The sequence below is a fragment of the Megalops cyprinoides genome, chromosome 7, assembly GCF_013368585.1.
Source record: "Megalops cyprinoides isolate fMegCyp1 chromosome 7, fMegCyp1.pri, whole genome shotgun sequence".
NCBI classification, from domain to species: domain Eukaryota; kingdom Metazoa; phylum Chordata; class Actinopteri; order Elopiformes; family Megalopidae; genus Megalops; species Megalops cyprinoides.
Genome location: NC_050589.1, coordinates 6093705 through 6116555, shown reverse-complemented (window position 1 = coordinate 6116555; position 22851 = coordinate 6093705). Strand labels below are relative to the sequence as shown.

General features: G+C 44.4%; 1 protein-coding gene across 1 annotated transcript; it reads left to right on the top strand.

Annotated features, from left to right (window-relative positions):
• The first annotated feature begins 3283 nt into the window (after window positions 1–3283).
• mmp23ba (matrix metallopeptidase 23ba) lies at window positions 3284–22056 on the top strand. The gene is made up of 8 exons (XM_036533470.1): window positions 3284–3384; window positions 17859–17994; window positions 18495–18634; window positions 19208–19375; window positions 19718–19882; window positions 20080–20190; window positions 21170–21296; window positions 21813–22056. Exons 2-8 carry the CDS (start codon window positions 17882–17884, stop codon window positions 21985–21987), a joined length of 999 nt encoding a protein of 332 aa, XP_036389363.1. The 5' UTR covers window positions 3284–3384; window positions 17859–17881; the 3' UTR covers window positions 21988–22056.
• Window positions 22057–22851: the final 795 nt, after the last annotated feature.

The window sequence follows — 22851 nt, the reverse complement described above, 5'->3', positions numbered from 1 at the left end:
ATTGACATTTATTTGTATAAATGCAATCCAATAAATTAGGAGTGGAATACTACAACTAATGCACGAGGTCTATAAGGTTACTGTAGGCGGTAAGCTCCTGCCCTTGAGTTATGTTCGGTTTAGGAAGAGTAGAGTTGAAATGAATAAAATGGGAGTGCTGATTAGCCTTCATCTGCCAACCCCAATATAGAGCAGCTATCCGGCTAGCTAAGTACTAGTTAGCAAACGGATTGCCTTAGGTGACTCACTAGCTAGCGAAATCAGGGGGTGAGTTAACCAGCTCACTGAAAGCTTCCTATCTTATAAGTCCCATTGCATAAACCCATAGGCCCCTCAAACATTTAGCTAACAGTGATGTCTTCATATTTTACTTTAGCTAGCCAGCTAGCAAGCTAGCAAACGAAGTGATTATCGGAGATTATCCCCTCGGCTCAGTGCTACCTAACTAGCTAGCTGGCTAGCTAGCTAATACCCTAAACAAGGAAGACAAACATTATAAACTTACCAACACGCGTGTTATCCTAAATAGTCACTTTCGCACATTGAGATATCATTGTTTTTGTCCTCACATGACCGTTATCTGACAACGGGACTATTGCTGTTATCATTAACTTCCCAGTCAGCGAGCTATCTACGTGTCAAATCCGAGGGTAGACACCGCTACACCACCACCTGAGGGTCGCCATTTTGTCCAACCCTCCTTAGTGTAACAGAAACTGCGTCCGGAGGAAACATATTTCCCTTTCATTAAGATCCGACAGTTACAAAATCTGTTTCATGATGTAACGATAGAGTGGCGTGTGTCAGACCACCCAGCGTGTGTTCGATCATCATCTTGGGGGCGTCTAGGACATTGCAATCCGCTTGCATTATGCACATGGTCATATTCTCAGAAGTCTAGGCTTACTAGCGGAAAGTTTTCACTTAACTGAAAACATACAGAACCATGTCATAACATTGTGGATATTAATAAACGTAACGTGCCAATCTATCAATTATGTAGGCCTACCTCGATCAATGCATTTAATTAAAACTTAAATTGACAGCGTGAGGTTGTGCAGATATATTTTTAAACATCGTTGATATTTTTTCCACATATAGGCCATAGCTTATAAGTAATATTTGCACAACCATGCGGTGCATATGCTTGTAATCTAATGCTATTCGGCACTGAGGGACGTGTGTGGAGCACCTGCTATGGGTGGGGCATGTTCAAGCGACGGTAACGGGTATACCATTTCAATTAAGAAAGAAATCATTCAGACCAGTACTGGCTTTTCGGGGTACATACAGCAAAACATTTGTTGTTGATGATGATGATGATGATGGTAATATAGTACAATAAATTGGACCATCTTTGTGCATAACACTTAATACTACACTCCAGCCAAAATCATGATTTGATTTTTCCCACTGACTATAAAACAATTGGCTTGTGTTCTTTCACGTGCTGAAATGAACCCATACAGTAAGTGAAACTAAGTATCTCAATATCTGTAGCTGGGAGACAAGTTCTCTACAGCAATCCACATTAGGGAAATTGAATGACTGGATCTTTTTTGGAGATCTAGAGCAACATATCTTAATCATTATATGTACATCTTCCCCTGAGAATATTTTTAAATTTTTGAATTTTAGATCCTTTATAGCCTCTACAGAATGCAATGAAACAGGAGAGGAACATGCATGTGGTCTCTTGCTATGCACTGTGGGTTTGTGCAGAGGCCTTAAACAAGCAATGCAAATGCCCGAGTAACAAAACACATGAACTTTAAATGTAAGGCAGACATATTTGTGATAACGATAAACGATTCTGTCCCTACAGGCACCCCCCCATCAGGTGACAGCCCCCCTTGTTTGGATGTTTGGCTGTTCCTGTGGGGGGCTTGTAGACTGAACAGGCTCTGCCAGGTTTGCTTTGTCATCGGTTAGCTTAATCACCTTCAAACCATATCCTCTGTGGGGCCCTCTCCGACAGCCTCTAGTGTTGACCTCTTCCTGACCACCTTTGTGGTGTCAGTTTCCACAGATACTGTACCCAGCAATCCAGCGCAGTTCAACCACACAGGCTGAATCCAGGCAATTTGCACCCTTGCTCTTGACGCCTGAAGAGTGGCTGGTACTTCCCACATGCTTCTTCTCATACTTCTTCTAGTCTCTCCTCCCACGACTGCTATCTGCTCAATAAAGACCACCTGTATCGTTACTTTAGTCCACAGAATAAATTGTGGCCTATGATTTGTGATAGTGATCTTCTCAGGGGACTGAGGTGTTTAGACATCTACAGTATTTACAATCTGAACTTTTCCTGCTATGGGTTGAACCCTGCTGCTTCATCTGTTTCGGTGCCCTGATACTTTTTATTAAGTGTGGTCCTTGTATTTGTTGCTTTGCCTTTTCCCTAGACGTTTCTAGGAAAGTTGATAACAATCTTGACTTCCAAACCACTATTCCTACTTGTGGATCATCCACAACGTCCCTTGTTGCTGCATGTAAGAAATCTGGAACTGAATGAAAGAGAAAGTTCTCTCATCCATATTCCGAATGTTATCATGAGAGCAACTTCTGTCTGATATAATTCTTTAACTGACAAACACATTACGATAAACTGGAGCAACAACTCAGGGTTTTTCTGAATGAGGATCAACCTTCTTTCCATTACTGAAAATTGTTAAGAGCAGCAGAGAAAGCGTCTTTTGGGCAATACATATTTTGTCCTTAAACGCTCCATTCTGTGCCTGGAACAGCCATGCTTGCAATTTCAGCCCTACAAAGGCTGAAATATTTTTAAATGGATTTTTCGCTTTAACAATGCGGGACTGACTTTTGTCCTGTCGGCCAGCTGGCATTTGTGTACTTTAGTAAAAGTAACCTTTTGTAAACTGTGACGAAAATAATTTTGAGCAAAAAATGGTTTCAGTTTAAAATGGGTCCAGCCGGTTTCCTTTCGGCTTAAGCTTGACAAGCTCTGACCTCCATTTAAAGTAATGTGATACCGCTTGGCAGTCTGTGCGGAGGAGCGCTCTAGCAGAAAGTTGAAAAAGAGGGAGTTTTGGTGCAGACGCCAAACTTGAAAAGCGCTTTTCAGGCTGAAGTGGAGCCGGACTGTAGGTTCTTTCCCACTAAGACCTACATTTTTCCCATAAATTTCATAAATTCATTATAATAATAAAGACCAATTCAATGGTCATAATAAATGGTGGCGAGTTTCTTAGTCTTACTCTTTAAGGGAAAGTAGCTGGAGCCTTTGCAGCGATGGAGTGTCAGACGTTCAGAAGTCATCAAAAAGGCGACTCCAACGTTATATTCCTGACGGTGTGTGTGATCGTTGTCTTTTTAGCAGGGATGCAAGAAACCGCGGCATTCCCCACCTGGAGGTTTGAGGTAGGGTGTGTCTGTTGCAATTTTTGCGTGTATTTTTGTCTTCTGTTTCTTTATCTTGCAATGTCGTGCCATGTCGATTATGGTGTATTTATGATTATGTGTGTCTGTAGTTTAAATAAAAATTCCTGTTTTACATTTACAGGGCATTATTATTTGTTTGAATGTATCGCGGAGGAGATGCTAAATATAATTAGAAATTGTTATGTCACTGGACGTTCAGATTTTGTATTCGCGAGGCGTACTCCTAATTTTAGGAAGAATATCATTCCTTTGTGGAGTTTTTTTTTTCTCTTGGTGACCAACCACAGTCAAGCTATATTACCGAGGCAGACGATGTCTTTTAAGTTTTATAGTACTGCAGAAATCCGGCAAGTCCTCTGAGATATAGAAGCATGCTTCCGCTGTAAGGTCATCGCCACTATTCGACAATGCACTGTACAGCACCTGCATCTTTTCATTTGGAAAAAGTCCCATTAACTGTCATTTTAAGAATCCTTTTATTATTCTTTTTTTGTGTTTATACGCACTTTAAAACAACCCTCTTCTTGCAAAAGCTTTTCCTGTGGATCCTGTACCAAATGGATCTACTCCCAGAGCACCACAGCTAGACACTCTAAAATTCATTTTAAAAAGTCACCCAGTGGCTTGGGCAATGTCTGTTGATGTCATTTATGTATAGTTTAATGAAACGTTTTTAATAATACATCGGGAGCGGCCACGTGACACTCCAATTCAGTCCATGCAATTCAATTGGTGGAAAGCCACGCCGCTGTATTTGAGGATAAAGCCAAACCAATTGGCTGCATTTCATCTTTGGGGCAACAGACTGGTAATGTGATACAAGTGGAACCATGGCCTACTTAGACCCAAAGCCTATTGAAGTCTCTTCGAAACCAAGGTATGGTGCTGTGGCAATATCTAAAACAAAGGCTTCTATGCAACTAAGATGCTTATTTACACTTTGCTTGAAATAGCTAGATTGAACATACACTATGAAGCAAAATGACTACACTTGACATACCAACATGATTATTCAATTTTAAACTGCCCAACAAATGTTTACATAAAAAGTAGTTTTACGTTTTTATAAATGTATAATTTTGATTATGGTCAGTGCAGTTATTTCAATCACTGATTTTTTTTTAAAAAAGATTTTTAAAGATTTTTTTGCTTTTGTGCCTTCTGTGAGACTGTATGCCACCAGATAAATGAATATTTTTAGTGAAAAGAGTTATTTGTGAACAGTACTGTTCTACCCACATAAAGTAAATAGAATGGCCCAGGGATGTAGCTAAACCTACTTCTACAACAGTGATAAATGCCATTAGCTAACAGATGCAGTAGGACAGATTCTTTTATGTCATGTGATCCAATTATGTCACTGTATGAATTCTACTGATCAAACGTCTATACGTATTTTGTAGGTGTTTACACTTAAAGTCATTATTTGTAACATTGTATGCTATCAAAAATACCTAGTCACTGTCAATATCCATTCTCTTTCTAGTAGCATGTCATTATCACTGATACCTCTCAGCCTACTGATACCGTACCGAATAATTCTTTCACAGGATCTTAGGTCATTACTATATCTTGCTCATCGTTTGACAGAGCTTTACATTTGTAACAGATTGTGGGTTATTAGTTGGATTTTTTTACTTTGGTTCTGTTTGTCAACTCCAGCAATAAAGGTATTTATATTTAAAAAAAAAACAACATATTTGAGAAGAAGATACCCTTTTGATACTTTAAAACACATTTAACGTTCTAACAAATAGAAAATAACAGGCTAACTGGATGTCCTTGGTTTGTCTTCAGTTAACGCCCATCTCCTTGTAAAAGAGCTGGATCCAACAGGAAGAACAGATCTGTTTGATTTATATCAGAGTGAGCAGTTTCTGCAGTGGTACTGAACCATTCCCGTGGCACAGTGACAACAGAATTCAATACTGACTTGTTTGTTGTATGAAGTTCATGTGATATTTCTATGTTCCAAGAGAGGCATTCAAAAGGGAAGGTTGGGGGAGGGGAGGTAATATCAGTATTGCTGTTATGAATTTTGAATAGGCTGTCTGATAATGGTTAATGCCACTGTATCTTATAATTTCCCTGTTACACATATTGTATCCTTTCTGCCTGTTTTTATTTCATGCTATAGTTGTCATAGCCATTATGTACTGCACAGTGCAAAGTACTGTTATTCATAAATAATGAATTTTACTCCAGAAAATATGAGGGTCAAATTCATTCTCAGCCCTTTAGTTAATGTTTTGTAAATTATTCTCTGGCATGGATTTGACTGACAGGGTGCTTCCTGTAGTGTTGTATGAAGTTCTGGCACTTCTGAGAGGGAATTCTTGAGCTTCACTCCAAGCAGAATTGCTGTAGATATGGCAAAATATATTTTGTTTTTGTTTGCAAACTGCTTTCTTGATTTCAAACTGCAAATGTTTGATTGGATTGAGATCTGTGGTTTGAGATGGCCAGTTGAGAACATTTATTTTGTGCTCAGTTGACCACTTCTGTGTAGATTTGGATGCATGCTTTGGATCATTGTCATGCTGGAATGTTCATTTTTGGCCAATCTTAAGCCTTTTGGCAAGGGGAACCGGGTTTTTGGCCAGATGGTACATGGTGAAGTTCTATGGGCCTACAGGACCCATAGATGCAGATAAATGGCAAAACATAACAGACCCTCTGTGATATTGCACCTTGGGCATGGTTTCTTTTTTTATCAATATCAACACCACCTTGATAAACACAATGCTGATGATCATTTCCAAAAAGCCCAGTTTTCATCTGACTATGTGACATGCTTCCAGCTGTCATTCAGATGTAATCTGGCAAGTGGCCAATTCAAGTTGCCCCTTTATGTGGCTTCAGAAGAGGCTTCTTTCTTGCAAGTGGGAAATGGATTTAATATTCACACATGCAGCTGAATGGTTATTTTTGACACTTCGCTCACCAAAGATGCCAGTTTGATAGACCCCCCAGCTTTTTCCTTTGTATCATGTTTGCCAAAACAACTTAACTCGTAAGAATGCTGTTCCCAGCCAGGAATATGTATGTTTTCATTTATAGCAAGTTTTTGTTCCTGTTTTGTCAATGGTCAGAGAGCACTGTGTGTATATATATATATATATGTTATATGTTTAGCTCTTATGGCATAAAAAGTCATACAATTGGTACCAACTACATCTGAGCAAGCATCAGTGCCAAATATAGTGCTGAGATTACAAGTGTGTGCCTAGATCAACATGTAAGTGCAATATAATTTGCACAACAATATCCACAACAGAGGGACTATAGTATTTCTAAGACAATGCTAACACATACCTTGAAACAAAACTACCACATATATTATTGCATATAATCCTGTATCCCATAATACCCTTCTACTACACCAGACACTGTACTACAATACAGTACCCTGGAGAACACTGAAAATTGAGCGCTTATTAAAAACAGCTGTAATAAGTATTATTTAAAAGTCAGTGTGCCCAACTCACATTCTTGATTCACATTCCTTTTTATTACTTCTTCAAGTCTTGTATGCATCATACCACTATGTACACTGTGTTTACAAATGCAGTCAACTAAGAAAGCCTAAGAATATCACAATGTGGTGTCTTACTGATTTTGTAGGATGGATGATGGTGTACTTACATCAAAGAGGGGCAGAGTGGCAGGGAATTGGAGAATCAGGGAACATTTTAGTACAATCATGTGGTGCAGTTCATGTTTTTGTGGGTTTTGGATTATAGTGTAGGGCAAGAAAAGAACACTCATTACTCTGAATGAGAGAGATAGAGAGAGAGAGAGAGAGAGAGAGAGAGAGAGAGAGAGAGACAAAGAGGCAGCGACTGCAAGATCACCACAAAATTGTTCTGAAAAAGTGTAATTGAGACAAAGATTTAGATGGACTTTAATCCAATTATCAAGGCAAGGTGATGCCAATATGCTAGCCATGCTAGGTGGAGCGTTGGTTGAAGTTGACAGCAACTGTCAATGAGAAACACTTTAACACAAGGACTAATTGGGTGGTCACCACAGCCTCATAGTAAACTTTATATACAACCATTAATGTGCTTTGTGATTTGTAATTTCACATCCAGTTCAAAAAGCCATATTTCTACATATGTGGAAAAATGGTTCGCAAGGGGTAGCCAGTACTGAGCAGATTAATCAGGAGAGGCCTACACTGAAGGCCTCATCTGGCTACATCGCTCACCGGGCTAATCGTCTTGTCTCTTGTCTCAAACTGGAATGAACAATGGCCTGCAGGATGCAAAAAAAAAAAAAATGAAAGGACGTTAAGCTAGGAGTGAGCAGTCGGAGAGAAATGAGGCCAGATGGTGGTGCTGGTCCCTGAAGGAAAGCCGATCTGCTTCTGAGCACTGCCTCTGCTGAGCTTGTCTTGGACTTGGAGCACCTTTTTCCATTTTCACTTGTTTTCCCTAGGAAGAAAACCTGCCGCCCGCTGCCAAGACTTTGGAGGCTTGGAGCAGCGTGCGGCAGCTCCTGGTGCACCTGAAAGGGGCTGGGGTCTTCGTCGGTAGCTCCGTACTGTAGGCTGCCATGAGCTCTGGCCTCCTCCTCCCCGGGAACGCCCGTGCTGACCTCTCGTGTGGAGGTGGCATTCCTCGCAAATTGCGTTTCCTTGCCTGCTTTATCAGTAGCACGGGAAGGCTTCCCTCGCCTTCCTACAGGTCCTCTGCTTCTGGCCAGAGAATGTGTCTGGGCCTCAGCTGCTGGCAAAGCCCCTTCTGTTTTCCTGAATATTAACAAAAAAAAAAAGAAAATATTTTAGGAATGCAAATTATATATACATTCAGTGAAAACAACATCACATTTTAAGAAACTGGGCTTGAAAAATAACTGTCTGGGAGGAGCGTGTTACAGTGCATAATAACAGGTGGTTATTAACGCATATATCTGTGCTTATTTTGGAAGATATTGTTGAGCCAACTGTTTCCAGTATCTGTGCAGAAGATTTAAGTTTACTCATTCAAGCAGTTACTGGAAGAAGGGCAAAAAACCCCGCCTTCACTACTGTATTGTCTGTATTGAGTTGGACAGCTCTGTGCTGCACTAATGACCCACTTTGGGCTCTGAATATACTATTTCAGTGTCTGTGCAAAAACAAGTTTGATTTTACCGTCAGGTTTGGATTAATTTTTCACATCATATGAAAAAAAATAATGTGTCATAGAGCAGATATATACACCATCAGCAAAGTTTCTGGTGAATGTTAGTGTGAAGACATGATGGAGGCATTGACTCAGATCAGAGTCATAATTACAGCTGACTGTCTGGCTTAAACTGATGACCACTGCCTTTCTGGGAGACCATCTTGTCTTTTAAAGCAATTAATGAAGTAAAACCAGCATTCCTTTTATGTATCTCAAGGCTGGCTGTCATGCCGCCTGAAAATATAGTTAATATTATGTTTTAAGGTGTTAGTTTATCTCAGCTGTACAGTTTATTTGTGTACTCTGTAACCATAGCACCCACTAGTGCATTCTGGGAAACACAGGAAGTAGGAAGCAGTCATGCAGTGATCAGCTACATGCGATCTCGCAGCAGTCTCCAGCTTTCTTTCCTCGCCTTTCTTTTCTCCCTTCGGCTCAGGCAACGTCTGTGAGTATTTTATTGTGTAACATTGAGTTATAAGTTACAGTATTTATTGTTGTTCATCATTAAGGCAGCTAAGATGATAATTAGCATGAGCAAGCCTAGTTAGCTTCATTAGCCCCATTGTGTTAATATATGCTAGGCTTAGTTAGCTCTAGCTTGCTACGCTGTTGTTAGCATGGGAATTTAATTGTATTTTGTATACTGTGTTGCAGTTTCACAATATGCCAAGTAAAACTTCATGGAAATGAACCATCGGTCTCCTGGAGTTTCTTCGGTGTGTTTAAGCTGAGTGGAACCTAGTCCATGACAGTGAAAAGACGGCAATACAGCTAACGAGGGACGCAAAGATTGCCATTCTACGGAGCAACTCAGTAACAAGAGATAAGCGGCTAACACTACAGCTTCGAGTCAGCTTCATATTAGCTCCCTTCTCCTGATATTAAAAACGCAGTGAGTCACAATGTCACAACGTAGCAACAATACTAAAGAAAATGGAGATAATCAGTCTGAGGCTGTACGCTCAAGGAGCAGTCACTCATCTGGTTCATCGTCCAGCACAAAGATTAGCATGGCCATCGCCAAAGCAAAGGCAAAAGCCGAAGCAGCGCAAGCTAGAGCGGCACATTCACAAAAGGAAATTGAACTTAAAGTAGAGCAAGCACGTATTCAAGCCAATCTTGATGCGTTAAAGGATGAAAAAGAAAAGGATGCTGCCATAGCAGAAGCTAATACTCTCGTGGCCGGTTTACAAGATATGGGCTTTGAAGTACGCAGTGAGGCTAAAAGCCTGGTTCTCCAATCTGTCAAAGACGAGCGTATTGCGGCCTACGTGTGGGCACAAGCCAGCCTATGCAGCAGGGCTTTATCTGTTGAAAGAGGGAACGACAATGCTTCGCTAACCCTACATCCTCCACCTCTTCAACCAAACAACGTTATCCCCTCAACACCCCACCCACTCAATGCGAGTCAAACGCAAGCTGCTGCTCCTGCTGACATTAAGCCACACCAGCTTCCTCAGGCTTCGCAGACCAGTGGGGCACCGCCACAACAAAGCTTCAATCAGCCCCTTAACTTCTCTCCAGATCGTCAGCTTTGTGGAAGACGTCCGCAACAGAACTTCAAACAGGATCCCTCACCTCCTGCGCACCAGCCCGTTTACAGGATGTCTTATGGAGCTAGCCATGATGATTCTGCATCCACTGGAGACCTCATCAAATACCTTGCTCGCAACCACCTGGTGACGTCAGGCCTCACCACATATGATGACCAACCAATGAACTATTGGGCCTGGAAGTCATCGTTTCTAAATGCTATCGCCAATCTAGACATGTCCGCCGCAGAAGAACTCGACCTCCTCACCAGGTATCTGGGGAAAGAGTCGGCAGAACAAGTTAGGCGCATAAAAACAGTCAACATCAGAAATCCAGCCACTGGACTGTACATGGCATGGGGGCGCCTCGACGAAATATACGGCTCACCAGAGGCCGTCGAACAAGCTCTGTTCAACAAACTAGAAAACTTTCCAAAGGTTACAACAAAGGATCCACAGAGACTCAGGGAGTTAGCCGATCTCTTGTCAGAGCTACAAGCCGCCAAGGAAGACGGCTACCTCGCAGGCTTGTCGTACTTGGATACCTCCAGAGGAATTAGGCCTATCATTGAGAAACTCCCATACAACATACAAGAAAAGTGGCTTTACTTCGGTACAAGATACAAACAAGAACATTCTGTTAGTTTCCCACCTTTCTCCGTGTTGGTAAACTTCATTTCCTCAGAAGCAAGAGCTCGCACTGACCCAAGCTTCAACCTCTTCATGCAAGTTCCTGCAGAGAGGAAGAACAAGTGGGAAAGGCCCGCAAAGACATCCGTCTATGTTCACAAGACGCAGGTCTCAGGAGCTGCTAAAGCTGATTCTAAAGAAAGCACAGAACGAATCGATCCAAACAAACATTGCCCTCTGCATAAAAAGCCCCATCCTCTGAGGAAGTGCAGAGGCTTCCGCGAGAAGAGCATAAATGATCGCAAACAGCTTTTGAAAGAACATTACATCTGCTTTCGCTGTTGTTCCTCCACAGAGCATCTTGCAAAGAACTGCACCGCAGAGATAAAATGTACAGAGTGCGAGAGCACCGCTCATGTGACGGCACTTCACCCCTATCCACCTACCTGGAAATCTAAGTCGTCCCCTTCCACTTCAGAGGATGGCGGGGAGGAGGACAAAGCGGATAACCAGGAGGTCAAGTCGACGTGCACTCAAGTATGTGGTGAAGGATTGAGCGCCAGAGCATGTGCTAAGATCTGCCTCGTCAGTGTGTTCCCTAACGGACGCAGGGAAGAGTCCAAGAGAATGTACGCCATACTGGATGAGCAGAGCAATCGCTCCCTGGCACGGTCAGAGTTCTTTGAGGTCTTCAAGATCTCCGGGGGCTCTTACTCATATACACTCAAGACCTGTGCGGGACGTACAGAGACAGCGGGGAGGAGAGCCAGCGGTTACACTGTGGAGCCAGTGGATAAGAAAGTAAGCATTCCTCTGCCTATACTCCTCGAGTGCAACCAAATCCCTAATGCTCGCACTGAGATCCCTACGCCAGACGCAGCTTACCATCACGCCCATCTGAAGCACATCGCCGACAAGATTCCGCCTCTGGATCCGGACGCCAAAATACTCCTCCTACTGGGCAGAGACATCTTACGGGTCCACAAGGTCCGAGAGCAGATAAGTGGCCCAGGAGATGCACCGTTTGCTCAAAGGCTTGACCTAGGATGGGTCGTCGTCGGTGACGTGTGTCTTGGAGGTGCTCATAGACCACTCGAGGTGAGAAGTTACAAAACAGCCATCCTAGAGAGCGGTCGTGCGAGTCATCTTGAGCCATGCAACAACCACATCATAGTGAAAGAGGTATTTGGTCAAGCACCTAAACATCAACATTATCCAGCACCAACTTCCATCTGCAGCTCAACGACGCTCATTGGAGACTGCTTGGGGCAGACCGTCTTCGCTCGTACTCCAGACGACCACAGACTCGCCCCATCCATGGAAGATTTGGAGTTTCTGAGGATAATGGAAGCTGGGTGCTATCAGGACAGCTCCAAAAGCTGGGTTGCACCATTACCCTTCCGGTCGCCGAGACAGCGGCTGCCTAACAACAGGAAACAGGCGTTCGACCGTCTCGTCTCACTCCAGCGTTCATTGGAAAAACGACCACAGATGAAAGCTGACTTCCTAGAATTCATGGAGAAGATGCTCAAAAAGGCACACGCAGAAGTTGCACCGCCATTACAGCCTGAACAAGAGTGTTGGTATCTGCCCCTGTTCGGTGTGTATCATCCGAGGAAGCCGGATAAGATCCGTGTAGTCTTCGACAGCAGCGCTTCATGTGAGGGAGTATCGCTCAACGACGTTTTGCTCACCGGCCCTGACCTTAATAATACCCTGCTAGGTGTCCTTATGAGGTTCAGGAAGGAGCAGGTGGCGATCACCGCTGACATCGAACACATGTTCCACTGCTTTGTCGTGAAGGAGGAACATCGTGATTTTCTCCGCTTCCTGTGGTATAGGAACAACGACCCTACCTCTGACATCGTGGACTACAGGATGCGGGTCCACCTTTTCGGGAACAGTCCCTCTCCTGCCGTTGCAGTGTACGGTTTGCGACGGGCAGCTAAGGAAGCCGAGGCTGACTATGGCAGTGACGCAAGAAGATTTGTTGATCGTGAGTTTTACGTTGACGACGCTTTAAAGTCCTTCAGCACAGAGGAAGAAGCCATCAGCGTTCTTGGGCGAGCGCAGAAGATGCTTGCAGCTTCTAACCTCAGGCTACACAAAATTGCTTCAAATCGACCTGCAGTCATCAAAGCATTCCCGTCCGAAGATCGATCTAAGGACGTCAACAGCCTAGATCTTTTCGTCGATGATTTGCCCATCCAACGCAGCCTTGGATTGTCCTGGGACATGCGTACAGACACCTTCATGTTTCAGATTGAGGACGACCACAAGCCGTTCACCCGCAGAGGGGTACTCTCAACTGTGAATAGCCTCTACGACCCGTTAGGGTTCCTCGCACCCATCACGGTTCATGGGAGACTGATACTCAGGGAACTTACCACGCAAGCAGAGGACTGGGACTCACCTCTTCCCAAGGACATGGAGATCGAGTGGACTCGATGGAAACAGTCACTCCAAGATCTAGAGGGTCTCCACATACCACGTCCTTATACGTCTTTCTCCACCTCAGGTGCTCTGAGAAGAGAACTCTGTGTCTTTGCAGACGCATCAGTCAAAGCAATAGCAGCTGTGGCCTACATCAAGGTGACAAGCCACCAAGAGCAGACTGAGATTGGCTTTGTCTTCGGGAAGACAAAGTTGGCCCCTCAGCCTGGTTTGACTATCCCGAGACTCGAGCTCTGTGCGGCAGTACTCGCCGTTGAGATCGCCGAGATGGTAGTCACAGAGATGGACACAGTATTTGACAACATCACCTACTACACAGATAGTAAGGTAGTATTGGGGTACATCCATAACCAGTCAAGAAGATTCTATGTCTACGTACACAACAGGATCCAGCGAATCCATCAATCACCTTGTTCTGGTCAGTGGAAGTACGTTCCAACGCACCTCAACCCAGCTGACATCGGGTCAAGAACCGTGACACCAGCTTTGCTTAGCAGCACAACTTGGCTCAAAGGACCAGCCTTTCTCCATGATGCATCTTTGCATTCATTTGAGCTTCAAGAGGCTTACAATCTAATTGACCCTGACACCGACACGGAAGTGCGTCCTCAGGTGGTGACAAGTCTCACTCAGGTTACCAGAGACGTTTTACACCCACAACGCTTTGAGCGTTTCTCTAAGTTCAGCACTCTCCTCACAGCCGTAGCGCACCTCATCCACATAGCTCGTTCCTTTGCCCACTCTACCCAAAAGGGGTGTCAGGGGTGGCACATCTGTCGTCCTACAGAGGAAGGGTTGCTAAGGGCCAAAGTGTGCATTGTGAAGAGCGTCCAGAATGAGTGCTACACAGAGGAGCTTAAGTGCATCAACTTGGGAGCCAACCTTCCATCCTCAAGCAGCCTGTGGAAATTGCACCCCACCACGGACCAAGATCAACTCCTGAGAGTAGGAGGCCGGATTGGACAGTCAGGTCTGAGCGTGAACGAGACTCACCCCATCATCGTTCCTGGCCGACATTATCTCGCAACCCTGCTTGTGTCACACTATCACGAAGCAGTGAAACACCAAGGGAGACATCTAACCGAAGGTGCCATTCGAGCTGCAGGGTTCTGGCTCGTGGGAGCTAAACGCTGCATCAGCAGTCTGCTTCACAGATGTATCACTTGTAGAAAGCTGAGGGGAAAGACCGAACATCAGCAGATGGCAGCCCTGCCAGCAGAACGGCTACAAGTAGCACCTCCTTTCACCTATGTAGGTGTCGACGTCTTTGGACCATGGGACATCGTCTCACGCCGCACAAGAGGAGGAGTCTCCAACTCTAAACGATGGGCTGTGATGTTCTCATGCATGTGTTCAAGGGCAGTTCACATCGAGGTAATTGAGACAATGAGTTCCGGCAGTTTCATCAACGCCTTAAGGAGGTTCTTTGCAGTCAGGGGCCCCGCAAAGCAGATCCGCTCTGACTGCGGAACTAATTTCATTGGCGCCTCCCATGAGCTGGAGATGGACAAGGCCAATCCAGGCTTCAACAGTGTGGAGAAGTACCTGGATACACAGAGCTGCACCTGGGTATTTAACCCGCCCCACGCGTCCCATATGGGCGGCGCGTGGGAACGAATGATTGGCATCGCCCGCCGCATTTTGGACTGCATGCTGCTTGAGCAAAGGAAGTCTCACCTGACACATGAGGTTCTGATTACTCTCATGGCCGAAGTAGCTGCAATCATGAATGCTAGACCGCTCATCCCTGTGTCATCGGATCCGGAATCGCCTCTCATCCTCACCCCAGCAATGCTCCTGACCCTTAAGACAGGGGCTGCACCACCTCCTCCGCCAGGCAGCTTTGAGGAAGCGGACCTCGTCAGAGAGGAGTGGAAGCGGGTTCAGGGCCTAGCAGACATGTTTTGGAACAGGTGGAAACACGAATACCTCAAGACATTACAGCTTCGGCACAAGTGGCAAGGAAAACGGCCAAGCCTCCAGGAAGGAGACATCGTCCTCCTGAAAGACAATCAGGCAAAGAGAAATCAATGGCCTATGAGCATCATCACAAAAACCTTTCCAGGGGAAGATGGATTGGTTCGGAAAGTTGAAGTAGAAGTCGTCAAGGATGGAACCAGGAAGACTTTCTCCCGACCCGTTACAGAAGTGGTTCTTCTTTTTTCTCCAAAGACTGATTCTGTTAAGTAATGTGGGTTCTCTAAAGACCCCAAGCGGGGAGTGTCATGCCGCCTGAAAATATAGTTAATATTATGTTTTAAGGTGTTAGTTTATCTCAGCTGTACAGTTTATTTGTGTACTCTGTAACCATAGCACCCACTAGTGCATTCTGGGAAACACAGGAAGTAGGAAGCAGTCATGCAGTGATCAGCTACATGCGATCTCGCAGCAGTCTCCAGCTTTCTTTCCTCGCCTTTCTTTTCTCCCTTCGGCTCAGGCAACGTCTGTGAGTATTTTATTGTGTAACATTGAGTTATAAGTTACAGTATTTATTGTTGTTCATCATTAAGGCAGCTAAGATGATAATTAGCATGAGCAAGCCTAGTTAGCTTCATTAGCCCCATTGTGTTAATATATGCTAGGCTTAGTTAGCTCTAGCTTGCTACGCTGTTGTTAGCATGGGAATTTAATTGTATTTTGTATACTGTGTTGCAGTTTCACAATATGCCAAGTAAAACTTCATGGAAATGAACCATCGGTCTCCTGGAGTTTCTTCGGTGTGTTTAAGCTGAGTGGAACCTAGTCCATGACACTGGCAAAGGGTGTTTTTTTTTTCATGATCTCTCCCATATGTACACACTCAAGGTCTCCGACATTCCCTCTGCATTCTAGGTTTCCTGTCATCCATAATTCTATGGTGCTTTGAGACTTTAAAATGTTTTATAGTCCTCCTCTCTTATCTCAGCTGGACTACTTTCTACGTACCTGCACACTTTTTTAGTGAGTAAATACAGGGAGCCCAAAGGACATACAGAGCAGTCTTTTATTTGAAATGCTAGAGAACTGTCAATCCCTTAGCCTTGACTGAGCAACATTGTAAGTCCGTGCCTTTTTTTTCAGCTTTGTAGCCCAAGGGGAATGAGTGGCTGTGGTATTTAGCGGGTTCATGGAAATGAAAACAACGATATTATTTTAAAAACATTGCCAGAGACAATATGTCTCCCCGCCAGACTTAATTAAAAAAACAATCAGTGCATGTCCATCCTTTATATAGCACGGCTGTACTCTGCTGACCTGCAAATTCCCACCAAACACAAAATAATCCAGGATTCACAAGATGAGAGGGAAGGCTTGTGCCCAGTTTGTAGTAAATAATTGTTGTTCGTGTTCATTTTCTCAGAATATCGTAGCCATTCTGAAACATTTAGTCCCTGTTACTGAAGCAGCCACATAACCTGAGAAGGTTCTCGCTGCCATGCTATAGGGAATCTTATTTACCTGTTCCCGAAGGGATACAAGAGATGAGGAGATCTGCAGAAAGCACCTTGCTGTAATGCTGGACAACAGTTTTACAACAGACAACTTCCTGTTTCCACACAACGGGATAGCCTGGCATGAAACTGCAAAGCATTCCTTGTAAACAACATTCAACATGGTCCATAAAAGTGTGGTGATGGGTAACTGAAAGAAATCAATTTACGTGTTTTTTTTTTCTTCCCGAACACAATGGGTTTTCTGTTACACGTTCACTCTGGACATTGAAGAGTTTATTGTGTTCCCTCTGGAGTATCTGAGGAGGGGATGCAAAAGTCTTTGCAGGTGATCTAATCTGGTTTAGAAAACAAATTTAGGACATTTCACTACCCCGTGCCCCTTCCGTGAGCTCGGAGTTTAGAGTTTTATCTCTATGACAACAAGCGTTCTTGTTTGGTGGAAGAATGCTTGAGGTTTTTAGACAAGATGGTAAAACAGCTGGGTGAAAATGCCTGAATGTGCAAGGTTTGCAGAGAGGCCTGTAGTGAGTGACTGCACAGGCTTGTAAAAGCCTCATGCTAACGTCCTTGGTATTTTGAGCACGGGCCAGAACAGATCACTTCAGCCCATTCACCATCTAAACACTGGCCCCATCTCAAGGTATTTTTCGTAAGTCAAAATAAGGACAAGCTCGTTTCATTTTTCTCTTTCCCCCATGCATGTTTGAGAGCGCTGTCTGGGTCAGGAATTTGCCACTTGAGAAATAGGAGCAGTTTACTTTCCCCTTGGACTCCAGATGCCGGCTTTACCTATTCTGATCTGCTGAGAGTCCATTTATCTTCTGGTTTATTCAAGGAAGCGTTCCTTGCTGTCTGACATTCTACCACATATGTTTTAAAACCCCCATTTATTTTTGAACACGTGTCAGTTTGCCTGTCTCTTGGATGGGGTTTTATTTAGTTTTTCTGAGTTTTGTTTGACTGGTAAAGTTCTTTAAGTCGTAAATTTCGTGATTTTATGAAGCATTAATTCGAAGCATCAGTTTTTCTTTGAACACCCACCAAAATAAACTCAGTTTGGAGAAGGCTGTAGAAGGTTTAGAATGCTCCAGTTTCAAATCACTGAGAAGTAAAAATAAGTGTAAAATGTAATATTGAAAAAAAAGAGGAAGTTTAGCAGCTCTGATTGACATGGTACTGTTCTTGGCCAGTTCCTTTTGATTAATCTTAGTTTTTTTTGTCCAAGGAAGAAGCTCATCCCTCCGGGGTCTTGATGATTGCAATTCGTAAAGACGCTCGCTTTCATGTGCTTCACCTCTCCCGGAACAAGCGCTACACCCTCACTCCAGAGAAGCTGAAATGGGACAAATTCAAGCTTACTTACAAGTAGGAGGCATGGCTTTGTAGTTTGCATTTATCATCTGTGTGTGTGGGTCAGAGTCTCAGAAAAAAACTGGGTTTAGATCTGCTAATTGGATGCACGTAAATGTTTGCCCCAGAAAATAAACAGTTCCTTTCTTTTTGCTTAATATCCCGACACATCTGTTTTTCCACTAACCTCGCTGCCATTTCTGTGTAAGTTAAGCTCGCTTAGGCCTGCCATGGATCCAGAGTGTTCTTAATATACCGAGCAATGAGAAATAGAGACACTAGGATAAGATGAGAAACAAATGCTAAAAGGCCTTAACCTCTGCTTTGCCTGAATGGCTTTTGCTTTAAAATGACCTTTTCAAGCTTGTGGTCCCCAGTCTCAAATGACTAAACTCAAATAAAGGGTTCATTTTTTTTAAGGCCCTTTATAAATGCTGATCAGATAGAAGGTATTGGTTTCAGAGGCTTGTGTTCCAGCCAGTCCAGCTCACGGCTGTTCCATTCGCTCTGTTGAGGTTGTTGTCATTCCCTCGCAACCTGATGAATGTCACCGACGTGCGGAGGGGTTTTGCTAAGGCGTTTGGCATGTGGAGCGACGTGTCGCCCTTCAGTTTCCGAGAAGTCCCCATCGACCAGGACGCCGACATCAAGATAGGTGGGAGATTTTCACTCAAGGGATGAGAAACGCACTTCTGGCCCTTACAGAACTACAGCCACTCTGATAAATATGATGAAGCAATATTTGCTCTCTGTGTGGCTTGTGAAGTTACACAGCCCTGTGCTCCCACTCGTAGGTCAAAGAATGAATTATTTATCCTGAACTTGCAAAGCTAAGAGTATGCTAGAAGGTTCACTTTTGAGAGAGAAAAAAAATAAGCCAGACAGGCCTTTGTTTGCTTGGAAAGCCATGATCTGTCCTCTGACCAGTCCTCCAACTGTGCAGAGAATTTATAATCCTTCATGAGAAATGTAATCCTTCTTCGCACGTGTTGATCGTTTTCGAAGTGTTACGTAATTCCTGTCATGCGAGTTCCTTTAGGGGTTCTGAGGTCTTCTTCCATTTGTTCCAGCGTGAATACTCCGCAATACTGAGAGTAATTACTGCCTCGACAGGAGTTTGAGAGATTTGTTGAGGTCCCTCGCAGGCAGTGATTTACAGTTATGCGGAGTTAGAGAGCTATTAGAGAATATTTCCCACAGGAACTGAAAACAATGCTCTCTCTGGCAGGCTTTTACCCCATCAACCACACAGACTGCTTGCAGTCCTACTTGCACCACTGCTTTGACGGCATCACTGGCGAGCTGGCCCACGCCTTCTTCCCCCCGAACGGGGAGATCCACTTTGACGACGACGAGTACTGGATTCTGGGAAACATGCGCTTCAGCTGGAAGAAAGGTAAGGGTTTCGGCAGTGTCTGAGCGGCTGCTATAAAGGACCTGAAGACGCGTCCTGGAGGGGTCTTTAGGGTGTTTAACCTCCATTTTGGGGACTGCCTGCAACCCAGCAGTGTAGCGTAGTGGCAAGGAGCAGGGCTCGTAACTGAAAGGTTGCTGGTTTGATTCCCCCCTAGGGCTCTGCTGTTGTACCCTTGGGCAGACCCAGAATTGCCTCAGTAAATATCCAGCTGCATAAATGGATAATATATAAACATTGTAACCAATGTAAGTCCCTCTGGATTAGAACATATACTAATGTAACGTAATGGATCAGTAGTGAGTTGTCACTGTGCCTGTGCAGGGGTGTGGCTGACAGACCTGGTCCATGTGGCGGCACATGAGATCGGCCACGTCCTGGGCCTGATGCACTCTCTGAACCCCACGGCCATCATGCACCTCAACGCCACCCTGACGGGACGCAAGCTCATCACGCAGGACGACGTGTGGGGCCTGCACCGGCTCTACGGTAGGCCGCAGAAACCTCACCGCGACGGCAGCCGCTTAGCCGCCACTAGCCGCTCCGCGATAAAGGAGCAACGCCGTCACAGCCCGTTCGCCTTCTGAAATGAAGCGAAGCCGCACCAGCGCTCCGTGCCTGCCTCCCCCCCCCCCCCCGTTTTTCGACAGCCCCGTCTGATTCATGACTCCTCTCTCCCCTTCCAGGATGTTTGGACAGGCTGTTTATCTGTCCCGCCTGGGCTCGGAAGGGCTATTGCGACAGCAAGCGCAAGTTGATGCAGAAACACTGTCCGTCCAGCTGCGATTTCTGTTATGGTAAGAGCCGCTGCCCTGCACGCCTGAGTGGAAAGACGACATCTGCCACGGGGGTTTTTTTTGGCCCCGTCGCGCCGTTTGTGGCGGCTTCACGTGGACACAGAACGGCCCACGAGGGCTTTTTCGAACTGTCACCTTTGATCCTTGTGGCTAGTTAGACACAACTGAGGTGTGTGGTACGTTCTAGTGGGCATATTAACAGGACAGCCTCCAGTAATGTCTCTCTGAGCCTCTGAATGGGCACTGTCCAAGTGAATGACAAAGCTTAGGTACGCAGCCTGTGCCTGGTGCATCATTAGGACACTCCCACTCTTTTTCCTGAGGAGGCATCTATCGCAACAATGGAAAAATTGCTTCTCCCTAAGTCTCCCGCTTCCTTTTCACAAAGCCACTCAGTCATTGTTATGGGTTGGTTCCCATTTTATTTGTAAAGAGCTGTAGACCGTGGAAAAAAAGTATAAAGGATAAATTCCCTAGCCTGTAATCTGTTTCTCATTGTTGATTGGGAGAAGTCGGGAGTGCTATGGAAAATTCCTGTGTGACTACAAAGCATTGGAATCTCAGACTGTGGCTTGTGGGCTAAAGGCACAGAGGGTCAATGCTGGATTTGTGTTGGCTTTACGAGAACGGATGTAGGCTCAGTTATCTAACTTCCAGTCAATCTGGATGCAGACTATCGGTTTGCACTAAGAGAGCGGCTGAAAAAGACGCTGGAAACGAGAGAAAAGTCCAGTTCTTTTTGGTAACCCAGATGCATTGCAAAACCTTTGCAGGCTTTTTAGAGTCGGCTAAACCAGACCTTACCAGAGCAGAACGTCCCCTTGACACCATCGAGAATCACACGTCTAACTTCCTTAAGTGGCAGAGGTCTTCTCCAATGGGAGGCGTGGCGATCAGGGGTTAACGACCTATGTAATGGATGGCGGTGGACTGGCGGTGGGATTGACCTCTCGCTGACCTCTCCTCTCTCTCCGCACAGAGTTTCCTTTCCCCACCGCTGTCCCAACCCCCATCCCCCCCAGGACCAAGCACAAGCTGGTGGCAGAGGGCAGAAAGCTGACCTTCCGCTGCGGGAAGAAGGTGGCTGCGAAGAAAGGCAAAGTGTAGTGAGTACCCATCACTTTTCACTGCCCTCCCTCACCGATCTTGGGTAAGGCTGTCAGAATTCAGTGACTAACTATTTATTCATTCCTAGAGAGCCACTCAACGTACAACGGTGCAAATTTTATTTCACCTATTTCACCTGCTGTGTGAGTGTTCCAGGCTGTAAGTGTATTAGCTTATAGACTATGAGCATATCTGTTATCTGGCTAGTGAGACATTTGCTGACCAAGCTGGTCAAGACAGAAACCAGTATGACGATCAAACAGCAGTGTCAGTTATCTTTAAATAACCCACACACATAATGTTAGCTAGATTGCTAGCTACATGGCCTTAGATTGCAGTAGATTCATTGAAAACATTGTTTATCACGATGCTTCACTACTTTGATAAGCGGTCATCATCTGTGGCAGTGCATGTGTGGTTGCTTTACCACTCACTGTTTCGGTGTGTCCTCAGTCATTTTAACTGGAGGAGCAGTACTGTATTGTTCTCTAAGATGGGTTGCTTGGCCTCCACAGCTGGTATAAAGATGGGGAGCTTCTGGAGTTCTCTCACCCCGGGTACATCTCCCTGAAGGACGACCACATCAGCATCGTGGCCAACGCCATCAACGAGGGCACATACACCTGCATCGTGAGGAAGAAGAAAAAAGTGCTCACCAACTTTTCCTGGAGGGTACGGGTACGATTCTGAAGGCACAGAGACATGTTGTCACACTCACCTCCCACGGTGGACAGACCGAGACCTCACTTCAGCTGGGCACATATTTCCAAAGCTAAAATAAAAACTGCAAATGATTTATTTCAGGTTACTTTTTTTGTCAGTTTTGTAAATGCAATTTTTTTTTACGTGCCAATTAAACAATTTTATTCTGTCGCCAACTTGTGTTTTCATGGTTAAATACTCCACTTTGAAAGGCAAAAGTTTTTCAGGCAAATGTTTATCAGGCAATTCGTAAGCTGTTTTATCTTCGTTTTTTGCCTGTATTTGGTCCATGTCATCTCTCTTGATGAGTTCAGATGGAAAATGCTTTGTTCCATAGTGGAATTGATAAGAATAATTTTAATAGGAATTTACATGATATTGCATCAGGAGGAAAAAAAAGTTTTTTGAATGCAATGTCTAGCTAATAAAAGTAAATTTTTGTTAATTCATAGGTGCAACTGCAGGAATTATAAAACCTGCTGAGGACATAGCCAGTCAACAGTATGTAACAGAGTCAAAAAAAACCTGAATGGAAAACCTTACAAATGGATGGTTACATTGAGAACAAGTCCTACAAGAGATGAGTTCATTGCTATCATTTTTACATTTCTCATGTAATTAATGTTAATTTGAGCACCGTTTCCTGAAACGTGAATAGAGCATGACCACAAACACATAAAATGAATGCATAAAATGAGTAATATTTTTAGGTAAAATGCTTCATTGGGCTCTTGCTTGCATCGGAGCCTCTGTGTTTGGTCTACAGAGGACATCTTCAAAACAAACTTTTTGGCATTGCACAACCCCTTGGCCCACACCACTATTTTCCCCATTGTTGACACGTCTGTTCAG